The following is a 26952-nucleotide window of genomic DNA, read 5'->3' as shown; positions in this document are numbered from 1 at the left end:
TTATTCAGCTTTTATTGATGGCATGAGGCTGTTTCCTAGCAGACCACTTTTCTGCAGTGTTAATGATCCTGCTATTACTTTCCATAGCAAAATTAATTGGAGAGTTAGAACATGGTAGATAAAATTCTGTCTTGTCTAGAGTTTCTGCCCCAAAGAACTCGTAGTTTCATGAATTTTAGTCCACTCTAAACTTATTTTTAAAAATTTATTATGTTATTTTTGTATGTTTTTGCCTGCATGTATGTCTGTGCACTGTATGCATACAGTGTCCTTGGAGTCCAGAAGAGGGCGTCAGATCCCCTGACTGGAGTTAGCAGTTGTGAACTGTCATGTGGGTGCTGGGAATTGCTAGTGTTCTTAACCACTGAAGCATCTCTCTCTCTCTCTCTCTCTCTCTCTCTCTCTCCCTCCCCCTCCCTCCCCCTCCCTCCCTCCCTCTCCCTCTCTCTCCCTCCCTCCCTCTCCCTCTCCCTCTCTCTCTCCCTCCCTCTCCCCCCCCCCCTCTCTCTCTCTCTCTCTCTCTCTCTCTCACACACACACACACACACACACACACTCTCTCTCTCTCTCTCTCTCTCTCTCTCTCTCTCTCTCTCACACACACACACACACACACACAGGTCTATTATGGTTAGTTTGTAATGTGCTCACATATTTAATGTTACTTTGGAGAAAAACAATATACTAAGAAGTACCACTTGCCTTATGATTGCTGGCTGTTGATTAGGTGGGCTCCGCCTGACATTTTGAGTGTAGATGTAGCTGCAGAGCTTAGGTCTGGTTTTCTTATTTCCAGGCAGCAGTCTACACATCTTAGAAGCTAGCTCTTAAGCTCCAGTCCCACTGCAAGGTCCCTCCCCATCAGGAAAACTGAGCTGCTTGTGGTAGAAGGGGTTCCTGTGCCCACCTGTGCGAGAGACAGTCAGGGTTGCATGTTGTCAGAAATGTGTTTGAAACTCATTTTAAAAAGAAATTGGTGAGTCTATCTTGGCAGTTAATTTTATAATTTCTCAGTTCAAGTATTCTTTTTTTTTTTTCAGTTCAAATATTCTTGAACTGAACCATGAGAATTAATCTTGAGAATTATTTCTATCCTTTTACTAAGAACTAACTAGTGCCTCAACTAGTTAGATGTCTCCATGAGAATTAATCTTGAGAATTATTTCTATCCTTTTACTAAGAACTAACTAGTGCCTCAACTAGTTAGATGTCTCCATATTAAGGTGCCAGCAGAACACACTTGGAAAAGTGATAATCATCTTTTGTTTTGCTTACCAAAGCTAGCTATAGAAACATGTTGAATGGGAACTCCTGGCACTGATACAGGCATGTCAGCCATATTTTCCAGACAAAGATAAAAGTTGCTTTGATGACTATGAGAAGTGAGAATGTGCTTTTGGGCACAGGAGAGAATATTTGAGATATGAACTGACCTGTTGGTTGCCATGCTTACAGAAAGATCATTGCTTAATTATTTGAAATATTATTACCTATACTGTGTCAGACATGTTTGACACAGAAAAATTAAATCTTTTCAAGTCTTTACTAAAAGACAAGCTGAGCTCATGTGAAATGATATAGTACTGGTCTCTGGAGTATTTCTCTGTAACTACAGGGAAAGAAAAGTATGGGGTTTCTTGAATCCTTTACACTGTAGTGACACATGTTCTCAGCACAGTGTGAGAAGTGAATTGTGATAGTTCTGTTCTGTTTGGTGGGGCAGTGCAGGTAGTGACTAACAGTCTGGACTTTGGAATGCTTCTGTAACTTCCTCCTAAAGAGGAGTACATGCCTAGATTGTTGAGGCCGTTGACAAAATAAGTCAGTCAGATTAACCTCAGAGTAAATATTTGATAAATAACATTAACTGTTATTTATTGGTTTTGATCTGGCTAAAAGAAAAATTCAAGGCTTTATGAATTTCTCTTTGATATCTTTAAAAAAGACTTTCTAACTACTAAGCAAAAACTTTTTAAAATGTAGTTTCTAAGTTAGAATTAATTAATTCATTGTTATAGTATCAAGAATTGAGCCCAGGACCTCACATGTCAGGCCAGTATACCCCCAGAAGCTAGCCCCTGGCTCTACTCTTTATTTATTTTGCACTAGAGCTTTGCTAACTTGCCCGGGCTGGCTTAGAACTTGCAATAATCCTCCTGCCTCAGCTTCTTGAGTAGCTTACAGGCTCTGCTTGTTAGTTTTTAACATGCTATTGTCACATTGTGTTTGACGATGAACTCTTTGTCAGACTTTGTATTTTATGAGAATGATAAACGCACTTGGAAACTTACCATGTGAAGTTTGGGAAGATCTCTTGGTTGCTCGAAAAGCTTCTCAAGGACAGGCCTTGGGTCTATTACTTCATTCTTAAATTCAAGCAGTGTTGTAATGGACATTTTCCAAATTAGAGAGAAAGTGAGTGAATGAATGAATGAATGAATGAATGAATGAATGAATAAATATTAAAAAAACCACTAGTAAAGTCAAAAGACCCAAACTGTATTTTTCTTCCCATAATAAGGCATACTCAAACAGGAGGGTTGTTTTATTTTCTGCCTGAAATATTTCTGCTTTTTATGGTCTAATCTGTGGTTTTCTGAAGAATTTTTAATTGTGGTATGGTTTACTTCTTATAGCTTATAATATTACCTTTTCTAATCACTGTTAATTTTTATATTAAATTCATAGCTTTAATAAACTGTTCATCCTTCAGTAAGTGTAGCATATGGAAGATGGGGGACACAGATTCTGAAGTCAGGTGGCCTGAGTTCCGAGTCTGGATGAATCATTTTCCAGTTTTCTGTCCCTAGGCAAGTAGCTGAACTTTTCTCAACTATTTTTTCCTATCTGTATAATGGGGTTAAGTAGTGACATCCATACAGTGATCTAGAAACTGCCCTTTTCCTGTGATTAACACCATTACCAAAAACAACACGTGGCAGAAAGGGGTTATTTCATCTTACACTTCCAGATAACAGCCCATCACCGAGGGTGTCAGGACAGGAGCTTGAGGCAGGAACTGAAGCAAAGGCTGTGGAGGTATTCTGCTTACTGGTTTGCTCCCTGTGGCTTGCTCAGCCTGCTTTCTTTTTTTTCTTCCTTTCCTTTCCTTCCTCCCTCCTTCCCTCCCTTCCCCTCTTCCCCTCTTTTTTCTTTCTTCCTTCCTTGCTTTCTTCCCCCTTTTCTTTTTCTCTTTTTGGTTTTTCTAGACAGAATTTCTCTGTGTAACAGCCCTGGGTGTCCTGGAATTCACTTTGTAGACCAGGCTGGCCTCCAACTCACAGAGATCCACCTGCCTCTGCTTCCCAAGTGCTGGGACTAAAGGCGTGCACCACCATCCTTGGCTCATCCTGATTTTTTATACACCCCAGAACCACATGCCCAGGGGCAGCACCACACACAGTGGGCTGGGCCCGCCCACATCAATTATTAATTAAGAAAATGCCCTATAGACTTACACACAGGCCAGTCTAATAGAGACCGTTTCTCAGTTGAGGTCTTCTTCCCTGATTGCTCTAATTTGTATTCAGTTGACAAAAACTGAATAGCACATACAGTTTATGAACACTAAGTAATAGCAGCTTTTAAAATGGTGGGCAGTTGACAAAATATGCTATGTAAAGCCTGCCTATGCTCTTGTTTGATATATATATATATATATATATATATATATATATATATATATATATATATATATATATATATATATAGTAATGGAATTCAAGCCATGCAGGCAGCACTAAGATATTATGTGATATTTTTTGTTTTATTTTTGACATTTTAATTAAGAATAAAGGAAAAATAGCTAAACTGTGTTTTAGTATTTACTGAGAAAGTAAAACTTAGGTTAGTTAGGCTTTAAACCTGGGGTCTTTGCCCTGGAGGAAATGGGAATGGGGGGTCGGCTGGGGAGAAGTGGGGGGAAGGGACAGGAGGGGGGAGAGCAAGGGAATCCTTGGCTGATATGTAAAATTAAATTAAAAGAGAAAAAAAAAAGGCTAACTGAGGTGCCATTAACATATCAAAGTACATCCTGGCCATCAGGTCTCCCTGCATCCTTCAGTCCTCACCCATTACAGGGTATGGCTGGTACACTACACTCCCTACCCTAAACTTCTCTAGTCCAGGGGCTGGGCTGCCCTTACCCCAGCTACTCTTTCCTATATAGTCGAGCTGTTTTGGTTACCTGGCCCTTGGCCCATCTCTTGGCCTGTGCTGCCCCTCTTGATGAGTGGCTCCTCTCCTCTCTCCCTTACCTTAACCCCGCTCCTCACATGGCCTGCCTCAAGGTCATGTCCACTCTGGACTTTCTCAGATGTCCCTGCCTCTGGCTATGCTCTCCCTTTTATCTACAGTAAACTTTCTCCTCCTTTTTATTTCTTTTCTTTTTTTCATTCAAAGTGAGCTTATGAATGTAAAAGTTACAGGATTGTGGTTTGTATCTCATTGATGTAATAGCAGGGACACTCAGGATTTGGTGGTTTCACATTAAGAACTGTGAGACTGTTGTCTTAAGGATCTTTCTAGTGATGTGTATTACAAGACAGTATTGAAATAGAATCTGCACTCTCCTGTATTTCAGAAAAGTTTGAACCTATTAGTGAAACAGTTTTTTTGTTTGCTTGTGTTTGGAATTCACAATCTATTGAGTGCTAGGATTATCTGTATGCTCTACCATGCCTAGCAGGAAGCAAAAATTTTGAACACATAATGTGAACCAAAGGCTTTAAAAGACTGTTAGTTTGTTTTCCTTATATTTGTTAAATATTTTAATGATTTTTTTATATTTGGAAAGGAAAAGGAAAATAAAGCATAAGCTGACTTCAGATTTACTTAAATAATTCATTCATAAATTCATTACATAAATATCTATTGAATATCAGCTATGTATTTTGTGGCTTTTTTATTTTTTTGTGAGACAGGGTTTTCACTGTATAGCTCTAGCTGGCCTTCTCCTAATTGTGGTCATCCTGTCCCTACTCCTAGTGCTGGGCTTACTGTTGTGGACCGTCAAGGTTAGGAATAGTATTACATTTTGTTTAGGTTTATTTTATATTGTGTATATGAGTGTTTCACCTGCATGTATGTATGTATGACACATGTCTGCCTATAGATCTGCATGGGTACCAGGAAACCAACCCTGGTCTTCTTCAAAGTTAGTAAGCACTCTAACCACTGAGCTATCTCTCCAGACCCAAGATTAGCATATTTTTTAAGAGGTGCTGTGTTGTGAGTAAATCGTGCCTTTAGTAAAGCAGACAGCGAGTGGCTCACGGGTGCATAGTCTGGTATTAGGAAATTCTATAGAGGCAAGTGCTGTAATGATTTTTTTTGGGGGGAGGGAGGTGTTGGGTGTCCTGATTTTTATATCTTAGAAAGTATAAAACAAAACAAAATATCCCAAGTGCAAAACTGCCAAATTGCTGTCACACAGATAGATGGTACCTTGAGACATCTGCACTGGAAGTCCTGCTGCTGTCCTGCTTGTACTATGGAAGGAGCTTTGGGAGTTTCACTATGAAATTCTAAAAGGCAAACTGAAAGTCAGCTGTTCTGTGTGAAAGGTCACCTGAATCAACTGTGATTACCTTGTCATTTAAGATAGCTACAGAAGTTATACTTGCGTGATGGATTTCTGCATTTCTTCCCTTGAGTTCTCTGTATTGGCTAACTTACTTTACCCATTGTATTTATATTTCATAATTTAAAGGGGAATGTTCTAGGTAGCTAATATATCATTTTTCTAGTGATGCAATTGTGGCTTTAAATTTTGTTTACTTTTATTTAGATATCTTCTTTAAGCATGCTGGATTTTCTTTTATTTATTTTGAATGCTAATGGGGCTGCAGAAACAGCTCGGTGGTTAAGAATGAACGCTCCTTTTGCAGAAGACTGGAGTTCGATTCCCAGCACCCACATGGGACAGCTCACAATCCTCTGTAAGCTGAGCTCCAGAGGTTCCAGTGCCCTTTTTGTCCTCTGTAGGCACCTGCATGCACACGGGTGCACACATGGAGACACAAAGAAAAATGGATTTTGACTGCTTGCTTTGAGAGACCTTGTCATAGCTAGTTTTGATGAGCATTCAGGATGTGTCCACCCAGGGCTAGAGTGTCAGGGAAGGAGAACCTGCACTTCACTTGTCAGCTAACTTCTTCCGTAAAGCTTTGTTAGTATATTCTTAATGAGAAGTCTTTTAAGTAGGGTCAGCTTTAAAAATAAAATCCAACAGGAAGGAATGTGATCTTATGATTTAATGCTGTAAGTTTAAAGACAAAGGGAATTGGTAGATGTTAGTATCAACTTAGTAATTGGCACTCACATGGGACTAGTGCCTGCAGTTTTCTGCTGGCACATATTTTCATATTAGTACTGTCACTGGAGACTGCACAGACTTGTTCTTTCCTGTGAGTGATACTTTCTTCCTTGAAAAGGAACCAGGTGTTTTCATGCTTCTCAGTATTCTTCATGCCAAAGAGCAATGGCAGACCAAAACGAAATCCTGGGCAAGAAGTGTATCTTAGCTGAATGTAAATCTCTGTGCAAGTTTGCCATTCATGGTGTCTGTGTGTTCAAGTAACATGTGTGCGTATGGACACACAACTTGGGTACCTTGGAAAAAGACAGTCTTTAATTTGACTTATAAGATGGATGTTTTTTGTATTTTGGAATGTTTCTCAACAAGCCTGAGTTGGGTCAGGCGTTACCTTTAATCCCAGCACTTGGGAGGCAGAGGCAAGCTGATCTCTGAGTTGGAGGCCAGCGTGGTCTACAAAGCTGATGCCAGGACTGTTACATAGAGAAACACTGTCTCAAAACCACAAAAACAAAACAGAAGAAAAAAAGAGGCAAACCTGAGTTGAGACCAGTTTTTGATGAAAAAGGAAGCTTGTAATAGTCTTAAAAAGATACTAAAGGTCTTGGAAAACAAGTTGCAGTTTTGATCAGATATGACTCTTTATGAAGAGTGGAACATATTTGTTAAATGCACCTGTGTTTCCTGCACTTTTTAATTTCAGTAAGGGTACATGAAGAAGTAGAGAGAAACGACTTAAGTTGCTACGTGTGTGTTAGCAGGGGAGGTTGGAGTGATGCATGTGTGGAAGTATGTTCACCCATGTATGTGTGGTGGCCAGAAATTAACACACCAGGTTTCTTCCTCTATTTTTTTTTTTTTTAAAGATTTTCAAGACAGCTTTAGGAAATCCCACTTTAAGAGTATTAACTACACATTCAGTGTGGAATTAATAGATTATCTAAGCAGCTGTGGTCTAGAGTGCTTAAGCAGACTTGTTAATGAATTGGTACATGTGGTATTCTAAAAAGCTATTTATTAAAGCTTGAAGTAACAGTTTATAAATTCTTTTCCTTAAGCCGTATGATTGAACATTTTTTGTTGGTTTCAGAATATTTTCATAAAACAAAAGAGATATTCTGTGGACAGAAAAGAAAAGGAATTTTTGCATGTCTGGAATTTAAACACATAATATAAAACTGTAGGCTAATTTAGGGATTTATAAAATTCTGGGTCTGTCAGAACCCCCAACTTTTAAACGTAGACTTATACATATAGTATGTGTTCAACAAGTAAGTCACAGAAGCCCTTTTTTCCAAATCTGCAATTAACCTTTTAAAAAAAGATTTTTTTATTATACTTGTTTTGTATGTGTGTTTGCGTATGTGTGTGTCTGTGTTAATACAATGTGTGTGCAAGTGCCCAGGGAGGGCAGAAGACGGTGTTGGATCCTCTGGAACCAGAGGTTACAGGTTCTTGTGAACCACTTGCTATGGGTTCTGGGGACCAGACTCAGATCCTCTAGAAAGAGCAGTAAGTGCTCTTTACCACAAAGCCATCTTCCAGCCCCCACTATTAGCTTTTAATCCCTAGAAATGTTAGAACAAAGTATCTTTAGTCATTCTCTGAATGCTGATGATGGAGTTACATTCAAGTCCCTTGGGAGGGAGATTTGTAATTGTGAATGGCAGAGGACCAGGTCATTGTCCACTGCTTCATCAGCATAAAATAGCAGCTAAGTCTTGCTACCTCAGCATAATGTCCTGTTGGAGAATTGTGTGTGCTTTGCGGATGAACAAAGACAAACTTATCTGGATGGTTATTAATTTATTTTTAGCTTATCAATAATGACATGTCATTCAGTATATATTTGCTTCTTATAGCCATCTCCTTTGCTTTTATTTTTTTAAATACTCCACGGATTTAGAAAACAGTCAAGGAGAAAATATGATTCACTAAAGTCTGTTACTTATTTTTGTGTATGTGTACACATGGTTGTGTGAGGGTGTACACATCAGAGCACACATGTGGAGGCTAGAGGATAAACTCATTCAGTGTGGATGTGAACAGATGGTCAGGCTTGCTCAGTGGATGATTTTACCCACTGAGTCATCTTCTGGCCCCCAGCTTAAATTTTAAATTTTACTTAATATAAGTTCATTTGTTGGAAAGTTAAGAATTTTGATTAATTCGAGTATGTTGTATTTTCAACTATAAGTTTTATGAAACAGAAATATAAGTCATAATGAATCTTTAGGACCTAAATTGAAATATCCTATAAGATGTACACTAAGTTTTAAAAACATAAGTTTAAAAGAAACTGGATATATTTTATGTTGAATATGTAAGGAAATGATAATATTTTGGATATGCTAGAGTAAATATATTATTAGTATCTTTCATTTTAACCTTTTTAATGTGGCTACTGAAAATTTTAAATTTCATACCTGGCTCTTGGTATATATTTCTATTCGTGTTGTTTCAGATGCACAAGAAACCTGTGTGAATTCTGCTTCTGGAAACAGAGAGTGGCTCGGAGAGTTTGAGCCGGCTTTTTATTTGATTGTCTCCAACCCCAGGGATTTTAGGTTGTTATAGAAACCAGAGCCCCGGGCAGGTGATATGAAAAACCCTGGGTGGCAGGACATCCTGCAGCTGTATCCAGTTAGGTGAACAGAAGGAAATGAAAGAAATGCATTCTGCAGTGAGCCATACCCCGAGCTTTGTAGTTTATGTAGAGATGGCTCAAGAGGTTAAGAGCCCTGGCTGCTCTTCCAGAGGTCCTGAGTTCAATTCCCAGCAACCACATGATGCCTCACAACCATCTATAATGAGATCTGGTGTCCTCTTCTGGCATTCAGGCATATATGCAGACAGAACACTGTATATATAATGAATAAATAAATAAATCTTTAAAAAAAAAGATTTCAAGATACAGAAGAGTAGCATGGGCTTGCTCGTAGGACTGAGTAGCGAGGGGCGTAAAGCATCGAACAGAGAGCACTGCAGTGGGTGGAGGCAGCATGGAATGGGAGTGCTTAAGAGCTTTAACTCTTGTAGTGGGATTTGGACTTAGTTAAGCCCGTGAGGAAGAAGGAGCGCGTTTCTAGAAATTGGAAATCTAATTTCTTGAGATTAGCTAGTGGTACTAAGGAGATTGGACAAGACAGAGAAATGGGGTCAGTAGACACCTCACTGCAGGCAGTTGTAGTCATTCTAGCAGAAGGAAGAGGCCTAGACTAGGTAGTTACTTTGGGTAGAGGTGGGAAGAATTGAACTGTTATAATGGGAAAATAGTAAAGCTGTTAGTCACAGAATGGCTTCAGGCAATGAGGTTATGTGGTTGACAAGTGCAGTGAAGTAGGATTCTGTGGAAGAGGGTGAGGCAGAGTACACAGTGAGTGTGCAGTATGTGTAAACTGTCAGCCATAGTGTGTCTTCAGACTACTTACCTGTGGCTTAGGAAGAGAGATGTGTTGGAGGGAAAGATGTTGGTCTTGCTGAAGAAATGGTGATAGGTAAGATTTCCCCTGAAGACTGTAAAGACAGGAAGAGGAATTGATTTTAGACTCTGATTTCCACTGTAGCTTCCTAGTTTAACAGCTTTCTTAGTTGTGTAAAAGTAGCTTTCACCTAGGAACTTGACGAATGCTTATCTGCATAGATGCTAGGCTTTGAAGATGAAGGGATAAGCCAGGCCGACGCTCTGACTTAGAGGTAATGAGTTCTGGAGGGAAAAGCAGACAAGGAAATCTGGGCTGAGAGTGGTATATTAAGCGCCCTTACAGTCAGCTACAGAGCAGCGAAGCTGGGGCAAAGGTGCGTGTGAGGGCAGTAGGAGCGCCCGGTGTGTCTTGATCTGAAGGGAGAGTTTTCTTTCATTCCTTTCAGTTAATCTGACTGGATAAGCTTCCTGACTGGAAGCTGACAGGCGGTGATGTCTTGGTCACTAACACCTAGGACTTGCACAACCACTTCCCCGGGCTTTGGTTTCTGTTGTGGCATGTTGACAGTGTTAGTAATTTGCACCTGTTACTGGGGGTTAATAGCACATAAATGGCTTCATTAGTTTGTTGTAGGATTTCTAGAAATGAGCATTTGTTGGGTTTCGGAATTTCTCCTTGGGACCTCTTTGTTAATGGTGCTTAAATATTAAATAAGTAAACATCAAGAATAGCCGTGTGCTGTGTAGAGCTTGGAGCCTCGGTGAGGCTGTACTTTTAAGATAGTGTTTGGATTTATAAGTTTATATTTCAGAATCATTAAATGGGTACTATGCTGTTTTTTCTAATAGTTGCCTTAGGTGAAAAACTTTGCTTTGGTGTTAAAGTTGATAGGTGATTTTTAGTTTTGAAACAAAAACAGGTTTAGCCATGTTTTTACTGTTGGCTGCTTAGTATGTTTTGTTTTGTTGCCCATTGTCCTGTTAACTGGCCCAGTGTAAAAATAAACAGTTATAGCAAAAAAAGACAAAAAACAAAACTTGTTTAAGTAATATTTCAATAGTGTCTCACTGTGTAATCCTGGCTCTCCTGAAGCTCAGTATGAGGACTAGGCTGGCCTTGGATTTGGGGGTATTCCTCTTGCCCTTGTGCTGGGATTATAAGTCTGTGCCGCTTTTCCTGGTGCGCGCACACATGCACATGCACACACATGTTTTTGTTGCATGAATTAGAGTTAAAAAATAATTTAAATTCAGTTTTGGAGCCTAGTCCTTACCTCCCTCACCCCCATTCTAAATCAATATGATTATTGGCTATAAGGATTTATTCCACTCAGTAGTCTACTCTGCATTTCTAGTAAGGTAAAGATTTAAGGATTATGCTGAGTAGCATATATTGTTTAATAAATGAGGTGTTTCTCCTTGGCTGACTTGGATTCTGCTATTCTCTGAAGTTTATTGTAATACAGTTCTTAAGCTGACGTCAGAGGTACAAAGACAAATAGTACTTCCTGCATTGAAATAGAACTTGAGACGAGTTTAAGTTTAGAGCTGCCTTTAGATGTGCTTCCCAGAGTTCCTTCCTGGAGATCCTTTGAGGATGAAGTAGGACAGGCCAAGTCTTTTTTAAAATATAAAATCGGGTCATGAGCAGTGGTACTAGTCCCAATTCAGTTGTTAATTAACGGCAGATATAGCATACACAATTAACTCTGGTTTTTTGTTCTCCTTTTAAAGGTTGATTTTTTTCCTTGCATGAAAAATTTACCTTTGTTTGTTGATGACAATATACAAACAAGGTTTTTCTTATAAATGTTAGAAAACTAATCTTACTTTGATTCATATATTCTAAATGATTGTTAATTCTTGCTTTGATTCCTGTGTAGGAAGAGGCAGCTAGAGTGTAGACTGAAGATTTGTGCTTAAATACTTGCTTTTTAGATCAAGGGGACTGAGTCCACTGATTGAGTTTAATCAGCCTTCTGAACAGTGTCGTATATGATAATTTATACATGTATACTCTTTACTACTCCCACCACTGTTTGCAGTTCTGTGATCCAGCACAAGAATTGAACACCCCTAAGTGACTGATACAGATGCTGCATTGACTGCCCGTAGGAAACTCTAGTTGTTAATGTGTTAATCCTGACCCAGCAGGTGCTTGTGTCCCTAGACTCTGGTTCCTAAGCACATGTGGAAGTCAGAGCACAGTTTTGTGGAGTTAGTTCACACTCCAGGTATCAAACTTAGACTTGCTAGGTTCACGCAGCAAACACTCTACCCCCTGAGCTGAGCCATCTGTCTTGAAGTTCTTGAAGCATCCTGCCCAGCTGCTTCCAAAGTGTTTTTGTACCTACATAGTCATAGAAGAGAACCAGTCCCTGAAGGTTGTCCTCTGACCTCCACGGCACAAGCACATTCAAACACACAAATAAGTAAAATTAAATGTGTGTGTGTGTGTGTGTGTGTGTGTGTGTGTTCGCTAGACAAAATAGTACGTTATTAATCCTTGCTGTAACTAATACTTGTTTTGGGTACATAACGAAGAATTATTTTGATATTTTATACTAAGTATTTATACCAAGAATTTATTTTTTCAGGAGTTATCAAAATAGTTTGGATGATTTAAAGGATGGTAATTCCTTTAAATTTTCCTATTATTTTAGGAAGTTGATAGCAAATATATGTAGTTCTTTGAGACTCAGAATTACACAAATTCTGGGTTCTGTTCTTTTTCTATACACTCTGAAAACTGAAGACTTAAGCCTAGTGTGGTGGCACATGCCTCTTATCTCAGTACTCTGGGAGACTGAGGCAGGAGGATTGCTGTGAGTTCAAGACTATGCAGGGCTACATAGTTCAGTTCAAGACCATTGTGGACACACAGTGAAATACCACTTCAAAAACTGAAACTAGGGGCTGGAGAGATGCTCAGCAGTTATAGGGCTTGCTGTAGAATCATGAGGACCTAAATTCTGATCTTAACATCCACATAAGCTGGATACACATAGATAGCCCCAGTTCTAAGGTAGGCAGAAACATGAGAATTTCTGGGACTTGTTGGCTTCCAGGCTAGCCAATAAAATGTGAGCTCCAGGTTTAGGGAGAGGTTGCCTCAAAGAACTGGGCAAGTGAATAGTGGAGGACACTCAATACTGTCTGATATCCTTTACACCTAAGTACGGATGCATGCACCCTACCTCCATTCATGTTATGCATATATACTCACCCCCACAATAAATGAATGAGTAATCTTAAAAGAGCAAGTAGATTATGAATATGGAATAAACTGATTAAACAGGGCTAATATTTCTCCTAGAAACTGTGTGTGTGGGGTATGCATGTGTGTTATATGCATGTGCACTTGTCTGTGTGGGTCCATGTGAAGACCAGAGGTTGGCACTGAAATCTCTCTCAATCATCTCTCCATCTTATTTTGAGACAGGTTCGAAGTGATCCTAGAAGCTCACTGCTTAGGCTAAGCTTACTGCCTGTAAGCCCCAGATCCACCTGTCTCTGATCCACAGTGATGAGGTTACATGTGTGCTTTCACCTTTCATGTGGGGCTGGGGACCTGAACTTAGGTCCTCATACTTAGGTCCACTTGCTCTGAGAGTGGTAGGCCAGATGCTCCAGGCTGATAGCTGACTCTTTGTAATATGTTGATTGCTGAGCCTGGTGACTTCCAGCCCTGCATGTTAAGGTCTATGGGTTTGACACTGTGGAACATCCTTAAGAAGCTCCTTCTTTGGCTTTCCAGTGCAGCATTTTGCTGTAGAAGTCCCTTACACCTTATCCCCCCTCACTGGATCCTTTTGCCAGGTCTCATCTGTTACTAGAAGTTACTACCCCTTAGACCATTGATAGCTTTGAACTTGAATTTGAATAGCCTGTGCTCGCTTGTTCCTGTCTTCTCAGTTTTCTGTGGTTCTCTTGTATGTGCTCCTAACTTACTGACCTAGTATCTTCACATTTATAATTTTTGTTCGATTTTGCCCTCAGTTCCCAGTTGATGTATCTAGTCTGAGCATTTCCAGTTAGACATTTATATAATTCAAGGAATGTCTCCTTTTCTTTCCTCCTGCTTTACTGTTCTCCATTGTGACATTAATTTATAATTTAAAAATGTAAAGCAAACTATTTCACATAAATGTAACATCTGCATGATTTTTTTTTTTTTTTTTTGAGACAGGGTTTCTCTGTGTAGCTTTACGCCTTTTCCTGGAACTCACTTGGTAGCCCAGGCTGGCCTCGAACTCACAGAGATCCTCCTGGCTCTGCCTCCCGAGTGCTGGGATTAAAGGTGTGCGCCACCACCACCCTGCATGATAATTTAACCTGGTTATATCTGGACTCTAGATCCACTTGTGCGTTCCCACCATTTTTATTGCAGTTCTCCTCATCTTCTTTCTGTGCTATTGGTACCCATCTTCCAGCTTATCTCCTGAGAGGGATGTGGGGGAGGGAGACACTGTCTCTCTCCTTCCTCCTTTCCCTTTGATAGGGTTGTCCAGGCTGAATTTGAACTTGCTATGTAGCTGCGGATAACTTTGAACTCTTGAACCTGCCTTCTCCTCCCAACTGCTGAGATTACAGGCATACATCACCACATTTGATTCTGTGTTGTACTGGGAATCAAATCCAGGGCTTTGTGTATGCTAGGCAAGCACTCTGCCATTGAGGTACATCCAATATTTGCATTCCTTTTAATGTTATAATAGTTTAGAATGTTCTTTCTGGCTTAAAGCCTTGGTAATTCCTAAATACCATATTGGATGGCATCTATGGTAATTCTTCTTTCTCTTCAAGGGGACTATACTGAGAGTTGAACTCACAGATTTGTGCATGCTAGACAAGTACTTTTGAGTTACACCATTAGCAACATTAATGCTTTTAAACATGGCACATAGGGTTATCTTTATTCTTGTTCTCCTTAGGTCTTCCCCTTGTTACTCTTGTCACACTCATTGTGGGTTGGTATGAATCTGTGACAGGTGCCATGCTGCCCTCACCCCACCCCCCGCCCCTGCCTGCCTTTTTTTTTTTTTTTTTTTTTTTTTTTTTTGTCCTGGAACTCATTGTGTAGATCAAGCTGCCCTCAAACTCACAGAGATCCCCCTACCTCCTTCTCCTGAATTCTGGGATCAAGGTAAGTGCCACTGCACCTGGCTTCCTGCCATACTGTTTTCTTCACCTGTTTCTGCTGCCCCCCAGGCAGCTCCCTTTAATTTTTTTCATCCCAAAGACCTACTCACTCATGCTCAGGATGCTTGTTTTTGCTCCCATAAGTATCTGTCCCCCGTGTAGTCTCAACATTGTCTATTATTCATTCAGATGATTAGTTTCACTGTTCTTTACTCTGTTCTGAGATCCTAGAAGACAGAATTTTTATTTGTGTTTGTACATGTTTTTGGAGATGTTTCTCAGATAGGGGCATAGCTGGTCATCCTTCTCCTCAATCTAGAAATGATTGCTCTGTCACCTAAGCAGTTCCAGTTCCCTAGTTTTGGGTTTATTTGGACATTGTTCAGATAATTTTGTTATCTGCTGAGCACTAATGTAATAACCATACTACCCTCTGAGATTGTATATTAATTTGTAGAGAATTACGTGTAACTGAGTTTGAAATAGGAACAGGGTTTGTGTCTGTTTATGTTTCTGTGTGCTTAGGAATGAGTGTGTGGTTTTGTGATTGTAAGCACACACTGTATACCACTGAGCCTGTCCTTGGAGGAAAGTTTTCTGTGTATTCTCATTTGGTTTTAAGGTTGGTTTCTAAGTAGTTAACTCTTTGTTTTCCTACAGTGATGGGTGTTTCTTTTTCCAATTACATTTTTCAATTACATTCTAATTATTTATTGAATTGAGAGTGATTAGATTATCATGTATCTGACTAAGACTATAAAAATATAGTTTAAAAACTGTCTAGGAGCTGGAGAGGTGGTCTTCCAGAGGACTCACTCATTTCTCACCACCTTCACTGGGCAGCCCACAACACTTGTAACCTCAGCTTCAGGGAGTCCGACACCTCCTTCTAGCATCATGTAGCATACATTCACACAGACATGTACATACACAGAAATAAATCTTAATTGCCTAAAAATCTTAGAAATTTAGAGCCAAAGGAAACCTTAGTGGCTTAGTCCCATCCTTTCATTTATGGGTTAAATATTTCACTTTTGGATAGGTGAAGTGGTCTTACCCAGTGTAAGAACCTTCTGTTCAACAGATCTTGAATAGAGCCTACAGCTGTCAGTTAATTAACTATTGCTTTCAACGGGAGGGGGATCTGTCAAACACACTTTGGATTCTGTTTGAAGGTACTTACATTTTAAATCTGGCTGTGAATATTAAATCATAGCACTTATGCCCATGCTTTTATATATTTTCATTTTTCCTTTAAATTTCTTGGTCATTTTCATGTATTGTTTTGAAATACTTACTTGCTCATTTATTTTGTAGTGCTGACAATTCGACCTTGAGCATTCTGGGCAAAGAGCATATCACAGAGCTACACCCCCAGCTCTTGATATTTTTCCCAAGTTTTGAAATACAGTAGTATAGTTATAAGTCTCTTAATGTCATTTCAATTTGTAAAATGTTATGCCATTTTAAACATGAAATTTAAATTTTATTTTACAGGCAACCACACCCCCTAATCAAGGCAGGCCAGATTCTCCAGTATATGCTAACCTGCAGGAACTGAAAATATCACAGTCTGCTCTCCCTCCACTTCCTGGGAGCCCAGCAATTCAAGTTAATGGAGAATGGGAAACTCACAAAGACAGTTCAGGCCGTTGCTACTACTATAATCGTGCAACCCAGGAGCGAACCTGGAAACCACCCCGATGGGCTCGGGATCCTGGCACAAGCCGAGATTTCCAGAGCCCAGGAGAGCAAGAGGTATGAGTAAAGCAGAGTCACCCAGTAAGGCTCCCAGTTTTTTGTTCATTATTCAGAAATAAAAGAAGGGGCTTGGTTTCTTGGTGTCAGTGTGGTGGAACACTTTTATCTCTAGATACCAAACCTGTTCCCAAGCTTCTTTTTAACCTCTAACTGTTGTACAGATGCTGGGTTGAAGGAGCATTCGATGGTTCCTGGTTTAGGGTAGAGCCGTCCTCTGCCTGGTCCTCTCTTCACTGCATCAGGAGGCACCAGCACAGCAGATGTGGGCACTTGGGCCCACAGTCAGGGCCAGTCCTGGCTGCATATCAGGTTTGAGGCTGGACCTCTCAATAGCTCCCTCACCCCCAAAAGGATGCTTATTGCATAAGTCAATAAAAAAGAAAGAACATACATGGCTAGACCTAGCCAGAGGGGTAAAAACAAAGTTACTTATCAAAGCAATCACCTTCTTTTCCTTGTTAGTTTTCTGTGACCATCAAACTCCTTCATGTTTTTTTTTTGTCAGTGGGATACAAGGTGACCTTTTAATTCTGATTAAGGGAAGTAATAATTCCCTTGTTGTGGTAGGGTTTGTCGAGTGTGGGGATAATTCCCTCACAACCCCTTTCTCCTAGGGTAGATGACTTCCTTCTCCTGCTTTCCTCTCCCCTCGCCACAGGCTCTTAAGAGAGACGTGACTAGTTCACGTTTTAGCAAAGTACTCGTTTTTTGTAGCTTAGATATGTAGGTAAAAGGTGGCTGAAATTGGTGGGATGCAGTGAAGCCCTGCCATTTTGTGCCGGGCCATCCACAGGGACACCAGGTCTCACAGCTAGCTACAGGGGTAAGTGCAGAGCTCCAGGAAGGAGCTGGGTCACCTGTCCTGCATTTAGCAGAACCTAAGAGCTTTGTAGCTAGTCTTCCCCTTCTTGTCCTACTTTTCAATTGGCTATTCATAGTTCTCTCTCATGGTGACTTGCACTTTTAATGTCCACAAATGAGAATAAAAATAGAAAAACCATAGCAAAAATGTTCATCTATACTGAGAAAGCTAGGAAACTTGTGTCTGGATTATAGCTCTAGAAAGATTTGAAAAGAAACCATCTTGTATATCAATAGTGAAATCTTTATAATTATTAAAGAAAGGTTAAATTACAGAATAGTAGAAAAAAATTAGATATACACAGGAAATGTCTATGCATTTCTTGCCTTTCTAATTACATAAATGAAAATAATTTGTCTAGCAGGGTCTCAACTTAAACTTTCAGTGTAAGAATAGATATTTTCAGAGTTTCTGGAGCATATCTTTTATCACCTCCCTAGAAAAGGGTGCTCATGGAGGAAAAAATGAGACTGTGTATCTGAAAATGTCTTGTTCTGCTTTTGTATTTAACTAATCAAAGGCCCGAGTATAGAATTATAGGTTGGAAATGATTTTCTTTCTCAATTACAAGGTGATGTGAACTTCACTTGAATTGGATATCTATATCAATTGCTTTCTCCCCTGTTAGACAGACCCTTTGGGTCTTCCCTGTGGGCTGACTGGTCTCCATAGAGGTCTTCAGTTATTTTGCCTACAACATGAGGGCTTCCAGGGTGTCCACGTCAGCATTCAGTTCTCAGATACTTCCTTAGTCTCTGCATCTATGGCTTGACTATGTTTTGCTTTGCAACTGAGGATCTTACTGATTTCCCTCTTGAGGGGATTAACTCCCATAGTTCTGTGGGGAGCATGCCTAGAGGACAGGCATGAAGAAAGTGATTCTGGCACCTTTAGCCCTCTTGTCTTTAGTACCCTGACCTTCACCCCAGTTCTAGTGCTGTTGGTTCCTGAACCATCTCCAAATCCTGCTGAGGAAGCTCACTGTTCTCCGCTGCCCCCACTCCCTTGCCTGCCTGTTTAGACCCTGCTCTCTTCTGCATGGCTAGTTGAGGTGTTTTATCTGCAGATTCTGCTCTCCCTGTTCTTGTGGGTGTGTATCTTTGTAGACATAATTCACTGCAGTTATTTTTGTAAAATTTGAAAGGAAGTAAGTGATCACGCCTCTGTCTTACTTCAGAGCAGTGGTTCTCAACCTTCCTAATGTTGCCATCCTTTAATACAGTTCCTCATGTTGTAGTGACCCCCAACCATAAAACTATTTTCATTGCTAATTCATAACTGTATTTTTCTGTTATGAATCATAATGTAAATATCTGATATGCAGGATATCTAATATACGACTCCCCCCCACCAAGGGGTCACAACCTGCAGGTTGAGAACCGCTGGTTTAGAAGCTTATCTAGTGGTTTTCTTAGAACAGTGGTTCTTACTTGGTGACAGTGCTTTGCAGAGCAGATGTGCTTTCCAGAACCTTGGCAGTGTTTGTGGACTGACTATCACGGTGAGGGAAGTGCTGCTGTGCAGAGGCCAGAGGTGCTGCTGCTGTCTAACAGCACATGGCAGCTGTTCACAGCACAAGCTTCTGGCCTGAGGACAGCAGTGCTGCTGCCCACCGCCGCCCCGGACATCCACCATGTCTGCTTTATCACGGTCGGACCTTTATGTCCCCCGCCCTTAAAGCCAGCTGTTAAATGCTCCTGATGCTGCGTATTTTATTTCTGTTTGTAGTTTCTCTATTGTGTGTTACAACTCAGCAATTCATTCTCAAATTTTATTTTTTTCCCTCAAATTTCTTCTGCTTTTAGTACATGCTTTTAAATTCCCTTGTGAGCTTTTCTTAGTGATAGAATTTTTCATTTTCATTTTTTTTTGGGGGGGGGTCTAGAAATTGTGTGTATGTATGGGTGTGTGTGTGTGTATAATTTTTTTTTTATTGGCATGTGTTTAGCAGACACAGTGTTGAGTTACTTTTATTTAAAGGACTTCTACAGTTCCATGTTGGCTGTTGACTTGGTTAATTTTGGTTTGGTTTGATTTGCTAATTTCATTGTTCTCATGTTTTCTGGCTTCCTTTGTTGATACTGAAAACTCAGCTGTCATTTTATCCTAGAAAGAGTAGTCTGTCTTCTCTTGCTAGTTGCTCAGATTTACTTTTCTGTCATCTCACTAGGATGTGAATAGTGAAGATACCGTTGATAACCATCTTTCTGTCGTGACACCACACTGCAGAAAACCAGACCAAAGCGGGGAGGGGTTGTTTGGGCTCCTGTTTTCAGTCTGGTCAGTTGGGTCCGTCGGTTCTGGCTGTTTGTGGGGAGACTACCGTAGTAGAAAGATGTAGAGCGAGAGAGCTGCGAGGGAAGAGAGGAGGAGGAGGAGGAGGAGGGGAGACAGTGAGGAGCGAGGACAGCTACACCCTTCAGATGCACACTGCCTGTTCCCCGTTTGCTCAAGCCAGTCCTACCTTTTCATAGCTCATTCAGCCTTAACCTGGGGATGGATATCTTTAATCTGCATGGTTAGCATCCTCTCAGTGGCACCAAGAGCTGAGAACCAAGCCTTTCACACATAAAAGCCTTTCAGGCTGTTCTGTGTCTAAATGTAACTATTTTTATTTCCTGTCAGAGCTTTTTCCATGATTGCATTAATATGATCAAATAACTTACCATTATTAATTTTACCTCCCTACTTATAATGTACTAAAGACAATTTATTTTGAAAATTAAATATTTGAATATTAGTATATTCAAGATATCCTAGTATTTTTAGTCAAGTAAATTCAGTCTTTTTAGAGTCTCACTTACTGCATATTTGTATTGAAAGAAGAAAAACCCTTGTGTTTCTGACTGTTTGTAGCCTTTTTCATCAGAAGAAAACTACTACAGCAGTTGTTACAGCCAGTCAGATAGTCAGTGTGGTTCTCCTCCAAGGGGTTGGTCAGAAGAGTTGGATGAACGTGGGCATACCTTATATACCAGTGACTATACTAAGGAAAAGGTACTTTTCTTTTTCTTCTTTTTCTTATCTAGTATACCTTGGCAGAATCCTCTCATGAGATAATTGTGTGCTGAGTTTTAATAGCAATAAAATAAATTCATAAGTTGGTAAGGAGGTACATGTTTATAATCCAGTGCTTGGGAGGCAGAGATGGTGGTGAGGGGTTGAGTTTGATGTTAGTCTGGATTGATCAGCAAGGCTCTTTCTTCAGAAAATCTCATGGGAAGTATTCCTCATGGTAATTTTACAATAGAGTACTTAGTAGTATTAATACTACTGATTCATGGTTTTGTTTGTGTGGCTGGGGATGGAATACTGGACTTCACACATGATAAGCACTCTACCACCGAGTTACACTATGATCCCTGTTTGTTTGTTTATTTTTGGTTTTTTTGAGACAGGGTTTCTCTGTGTAGTTTTGGTGCTTGTCCTGGAACTCGCTCTGTAGCCCAGGCTGGCCTCGAACTCACAGAGATCCCCCTGCCTCTGCCTCCTGAGTGCTGGGATTAAAGGCGTGCGTCACCACCGCCGGCTGGCTTCTTCCCAGTTTAAATGGGCTACAGCAATGGTGATGTTGTGGCACTGACAACCCATCCGGATGGATCTTTGAGGGCAGGCCTGCTGTCGTTTGCTTAGGCTTCTTCAATAAAGCTATTTCTTTGTATTTCTCTTGGGAAAGTTGAGGGTTTTTTTTTTTTTTTTTTCAATGATTTTTCTCAACCTGCGGTTATTACACACTTTCATACTGGTTATATTCCTTTTTCCATTAGGACCAAATCTGTAAAACAAAAACCATGAATCTAGTATTTTGGGATTAATTAGTTTATGAATGAATGACAAATTTTATTTCTCACCTGTGAAGTCATTTTAAATGGTAGCTAACTGGTTTGCTAGTTAAGGGTAGGGGTAGGCAAATAGCTCTCTTCCTTGCTTCACTGACTTAGCTCCAGAATACATAGAAGCTAGTGTTGTAGTCTTCTATAGTAAGAAAGATTATACAGTCATGTCAGCAGTAGTCTTTTTCCCTTCATGTTCTGTATTAGATTGTGTGCAGTTCTCTTGTTGTTGTTACTTAAAGTGCATTGAGTACAATGCATTGGCTAAGGGAAATAATGAGGATTTGTGTAAAATAAGGCTTAAGTTGTAAAATTTTATATCTAAATATTGAAAACAATTTTTTAATGTTTCAAACCTGTTTTCAAGATGGATTGTACTGTATGCTAGCAGATGTGTGTCTCAATGTATCTTTATGTCATATGTTTCTTATTATGTTGTTAAGTGATATTTGAATTACTACCTAACATTTGAGGAAGGAGAAATCGATAATATAGTGAGTATTATACTCACCGAACTTAAGTGCAGTTTGTTAATGTGATAAGCTTGTTGAGTTCATTCATTTACTTATTAGTTTGTTGCAAATAGGATGAAATTCCTGAGAATAATATCTAATAACTCTTATAGTAGCCATTTAAAGTAGCCTTTATTTAAAATAAATAAAAACCTGTTGTGTTTTTATAGTGGCTCAAGCATGTTGATGATCAAGGTAGACAGTATTACTACAGTGCAGATGGATCTCGGTCAGAATGGGAACTGCCAAAGGTAAGAAGCTTAATGTTGACCTTATGTGCATAATGAATGTCTGAAGACAGTTGCTCTGGACTCAGTTTACCTTTTACTCTGTAGCTTAGGCTTGTCTGAAGCTCCCTGTGTAGACTAGAGTAGCTTTAGACTTTGCAGATTCATTCTTCACTTTGTTTTCTTCATTAAAAAGCAGCTAGACTGGTCTTTGAGTTCATCTGCAACCCTGTGATTCCCTAACGTTGTCAGAGATGCACATTTATCACTTCCTCATCCTGGTTATTCTCACTCAGGAAATCTTCTGATTTAGCTTGAAACTGGTCTCTTATCCCTAGAAATAAGAGTTCTGCTTAGTGCCAGTAGTGCTAGCCTGTGTCTAGTTATCTGAGGTTCTTATGTGGAATTGGCCTTGTATTTAGTTCTTTTTAGGAGAAAGGACAGTGATGTTATTCAAGATTGTCATGAGTGAAGGTGTCTATAAGTGAATCAGTCACTTACCTCTCTCTCTTTCCCTTCTCCCCTTTCACCCCCCCCCCACATTTGCCACTGCCAGGTATTGATGAACATAGGATGTTGTACAGTGTGTCACATTTTGCTGCAGTATTATAAATTGGTATTAATATGTCAAACATGTCCATGGTAACACAAAGGCAAACTGTACAGTATATTATGTGTGTAATGTGTTATAACATAAGTAAAAACATTCAAGATCAATTTTTAAAAAAAGATTTAAGTATGTGTGAAACGATCTGCTTATCTACATGGGCATTATGGGTTTTTTTTGTTGTTTTTTTTTTGTTTGTTTGTTTTGTTTTGGTTTGGTTTTTTGAGACAGGGTTTCTCTGTGTAGCTTTGTGCCTTTTCCTGGATCTTGCTCTGTAGACCAGGCTGGCCTCGAACTCACAAAGATCCACCTGCCTCTGCCTCCCGAGTGCTGGGATTAAAGACGTGCGCCACCACCGCCCGGCTGGGCATTATGTTTTGAGTATTGTCTGTGGAGGCCAGAAGAGGGTGCTGGATCTCTATAATTACAGGCCATGGCAAGCTCCTCCATATGGGTACTGGGAACTGAACCTGGGCCATCTACAAGCACCCTTAACCCCTGAGCCATCTCTCCAGCTCCTTGAGATAGATTTTTTTAAAGCAGTATGAAAAGTTAAAAAAAAAATCAATTTAAAGAATGATAATTATATTATATAAAATATTGAAACTTAAAAATATATCAATACTAAGATTTTTATCAAAATGAGATACATGGGGATGATGAACATTGAGTTCATCATATAGTATAGCTAAGGAGAGAAGGAGAGACCTGGTATCTGGAAGTTGTATTCAGAAGGCATCAAATGTGTGTTCCTCTTACTGTGTTTCTTTAGAAAAATCACTAGAAACAAGTATCTTTTGTTAAAATGGTAAAACTCAGTGCTAGGTTCTTTTTTTTTTATTTTGTTTTGATTTTATGTGATTTGGTGTTTTATATGTGTGTCTGTGTGAGGGAGTCCAATCCCCAGAAACTGGAGTTATGGACGGAAGAGCAGCCAGAGCTCTTAACTGCTGAGCCATCTCTCCAGCCACTAGGTTCTTATTATAGTCTATTTTTATGTGTCTGTTTAGAATAAGTCACAATAAGATTTTAGTTGAGGTTTTAAATTTTTTTTTTTTTAAAGACTTATTTATTTATTATGTATACAGCATGTATCCCTGTAGGCCAGAAGAGGGCACCAAATCTCACTACAGATGGTTGTGAGCCACCATGTGGTTGCTGGGAATTGAACTCAGGACCTCTGGAAGAGCAGTCAGTGCTCTTAACCTCTGAGCCATCTCTCCAGCCCCTAAATTTTTTTTTTTTTAATGAGAATTAGAAACATGTTAAAGTTTGGCCATCTTTTTAAACTAAGGGTGTTTAAATTGTGGGGTTTCTCTTGTGTTTTTCTTTGATATGTGTACTTTATCATCATCGAACATTTCATTGTGCTATTTGCTCCTGTGACTATTTTGCACCTAGTAAATTGTGAGCACATTTAAAATTATGATTATTACCCATATTAATTTTACATTATTTTTGTTGCCACTTAGAAAGACTTACCTAAATTGTAGTAATTACAAGCTCAAAAGCTAGGCAAGGTCCTGTGAAATTTCGTATACAAGTTTACACACAACCACACAGTGATTGCTAGTGATGACTGTGTTTCAGAGAAGCCCTGTGTGACAGTTGGGTCCCCTTACATTTGAAATGTCTGGCACGGGATTTTGGTGGCCTTTCGGCAGCATCATTGTTTAGTCTAGAAATGATAGTCTGAAAACTGCTGTTTGTCAGAAAAGGCTGACTTGAAAACAAACACCCATATGTGTTGACAGCTTTGCCCAATTTCAGTGTGAAGAAAGAGTAACAGCTTTGTTAGATGGCTTGTATGCATTCAGTTTGGAGAGTCAACAATAACATACTGTGCAGAGAAAACATACTCCAAATATAATTGTTGAAATCATAATCAAAGCCATTAAAAGCTAAGGTTTGCTGGACTATTTTTAGGGCCGAGGGGAGTGATATAAAGTTTCCTTCAGTTTCAGGAAAAGAATACACGTATTTAGAAGTTGACTGCTATTGTTATTTTATTACAACTTAAAGCATTTAAGTTGCCTACATAAGATAGCACAATGCTCAAAGCTTTATAGTTCTCCATCTTTCTGTGTGCTCTGCGTAACTTTCCAGATTCCTCCATGGTTTACTACTGCACTGAGAACACATTAACTTCACATGAAGTTTTCTTTTGGCAGCGATTGCCTGTCCTGTTCTTTCTACACAATTAGTATGTTCAGATCTCTGTGAGTTTGAGGCTAGACTGGTCTACAAAGTGAGATCCAGATACAGAGCCAGGACAGGCACCAAAACTACACAGAGAAACCCTGTCTCGAAAAACCAAAACCAAACAAACAAATAAATAAATAAATGATAAAAATAAAAAAAACCTTCTTTAACCCTTATGATAATTATGGTAGTGTTTAGGAAGAACCAGGTGTTTCTACTTCATTTGCTCTTAGAGCAACTCTGGGAGGTGACGGGTCTGCTCTGTCTTTTTTTGCAACTGAAGATCAGTTTATGGGGAGCAAATATTTTACAAAAGATAACAGCAGCTGCGTGTATCCAGCTGTAGAATCTAGAATCTCAGTCATGTCACAAGGCTGCTCAGTAAGGAAACTGAGACCAGACAATTCTTAGTAGTGTTCACTTGAACATTGCCTAAGTGCTCATGTGTCATTAGGAGACACTGTAGATTCACGTTTGTATCTTTTACTTATGGAATGTGTTTTGTTTTCTTTAGTACAATGCTTCATCCCAGCAACAAAGAGAAATAATTAAAAGTAGGAGCTTGGACAGGCGGCTGCAAGAACCAATAGTGTTAACAAAGTGGAGACATAGCACCATAGTGTTGGACACCAATGACAAGGTAAGAGCTTGGAGAAAATGTGTTGAGAAGTTCGGCAAGGGTTTTGGGAATTACATTGTTCACAGTGAGTTCTAGCCATTTGTACTCATGTTTATATAGTATTTTGCTGTTGTTAAGTACAATTCTTGGCGAAATATCGACTTCCTTTGAGTACAAGTTAATGTTGTTTTATTTTTCCACTATTTTATATATAATGTACTTTGCTTATATCGCCCCCTTACTAGCCTTTCTTGTACTGTTCCCACTGAATCCCTTCTCAACAAATCTCCCTACTTTCATTTGTTTGCTTTTACAGCCTGCTACATTTAATTAGGGTTTCCTGAATGAGCTTGAGTGATACTTACTTGGGCAAGGGCAACTTATCAGTGGCTACACCCCTGAGGACTATGATACTTCCTCACCCCCAGCCATTAGCTGCCCATATTCCCTCAGTGAGGGGTGAGACTTCATGGATTGATGCCTAGTCTTGTCAAGACTTTATGCAGACACTCACTAGTGCTTTGAGTTTTTGGATGCAACAGCCACTTCATATCCAGAAGTTTCATATCAGTTCTCCCCATCCTCTGGCTCTGAGTTCTTTCTGTCCTCTCTTCCCTGATGTTCCCTGAGCTTTGGAGGAGTGGTACAGTTATTCTGTTTAGGACAGAGTACTCAATAGTCATTAAATTCTTGCATGCAAGTTAGTGTTTTTGTCAACATGCACTGTGAAAATTTTTTCTTCTTAACTAAATGGCGTGTATTTGTATTTAGCATCAGCTTATTATGTAGTAGTTTTTGGTTTATAGTATTCTCAGATTTTGTATAGTAGACCAAATTTTTGAGACCTTCTGAGGTCTGATGTATGCACTTGACACATTTGAGCTAGTGTATATTTGTGTGTGTATATGAGTATATACATATACACTCATACTATACTACATATGTGCTCATACATTACACTATACATATGCACACACTCTTACAGTATTTTAAAGCCACTTTTGCTATCTTTGATCTCTAGGAAGGTTCATACAGTAAAGATTTCATTTTCTCTGTCCCTGGAAAGGCTAAGATCTACTTGCTTTATTTTCTCACATAGTATTGCTTTTATCAATCTGAGAAGTGATGTTCTTTGTTTCTAAGAGGGGATGAATTTTGATGCAGGTTTCAGAAAGGATACTTTTTAAACTTCTTCAGTTACACATAGAATATGGTTTCCTTTCAGGGCGTGGTGGACATTGATTGTGCATTTGTAGAACATCAGCCATACCCCTGTTAGAAGATGATGGAAATGATAACATTTTAAACTGAAACACGTTACCTTGAAAAGATCTCAGTCACTGGGGACTCTCTTCTCTCTCTGTAAAGCCACCATCACTTTTCTCTTGTAGAATGATGAACAGGTTTTCCACGGTTTTGCTCCTTTTCTTTCTTTTGATGCAGGGTC

The 26952-nt window shown here is 39.5% G+C and overlaps 1 protein-coding gene across 6 annotated transcripts in view; it reads left to right on the top strand.

Moving 5' to 3' along the window:
* The window catches only part of Arhgap12 (Rho GTPase activating protein 12), a 107144-nt gene that overhangs the window by 47986 nt on the left and 32206 nt on the right, over nucleotides 1-26952 (top strand). For 3 of the 6 annotated variants that reach the window (XM_059263738.1, XM_059263735.1, XM_059263736.1), the window contains exons 4-7: nucleotides 16380-16640; nucleotides 20362-20502; nucleotides 22021-22101; nucleotides 25401-25526. In XM_059263738.1, the coding sequence (XP_059119721.1) occupies nucleotides 16380-16640; nucleotides 20362-20502; nucleotides 22021-22101; nucleotides 25401-25526 (609 nt within the window). The remainder of the gene's footprint in view (nucleotides 1-16379; nucleotides 16641-20361; nucleotides 20503-22020; nucleotides 22102-25400; nucleotides 25527-26952) is intronic. The other 3 variants (XM_059263739.1, XM_059263741.1, XM_059263740.1) reach the window with 2 other exon arrangements.

This window comes from Peromyscus eremicus, chromosome 5 (genome assembly GCF_949786415.1).
Source record: "Peromyscus eremicus chromosome 5, PerEre_H2_v1, whole genome shotgun sequence".
Lineage (NCBI taxonomy): Eukaryota > Metazoa > Chordata > Mammalia > Rodentia > Cricetidae > Peromyscus > Peromyscus eremicus.
Note: the sequence above shows the minus strand (reverse complement) of the source record. Positions and strands in the feature narration are given on the sequence as shown.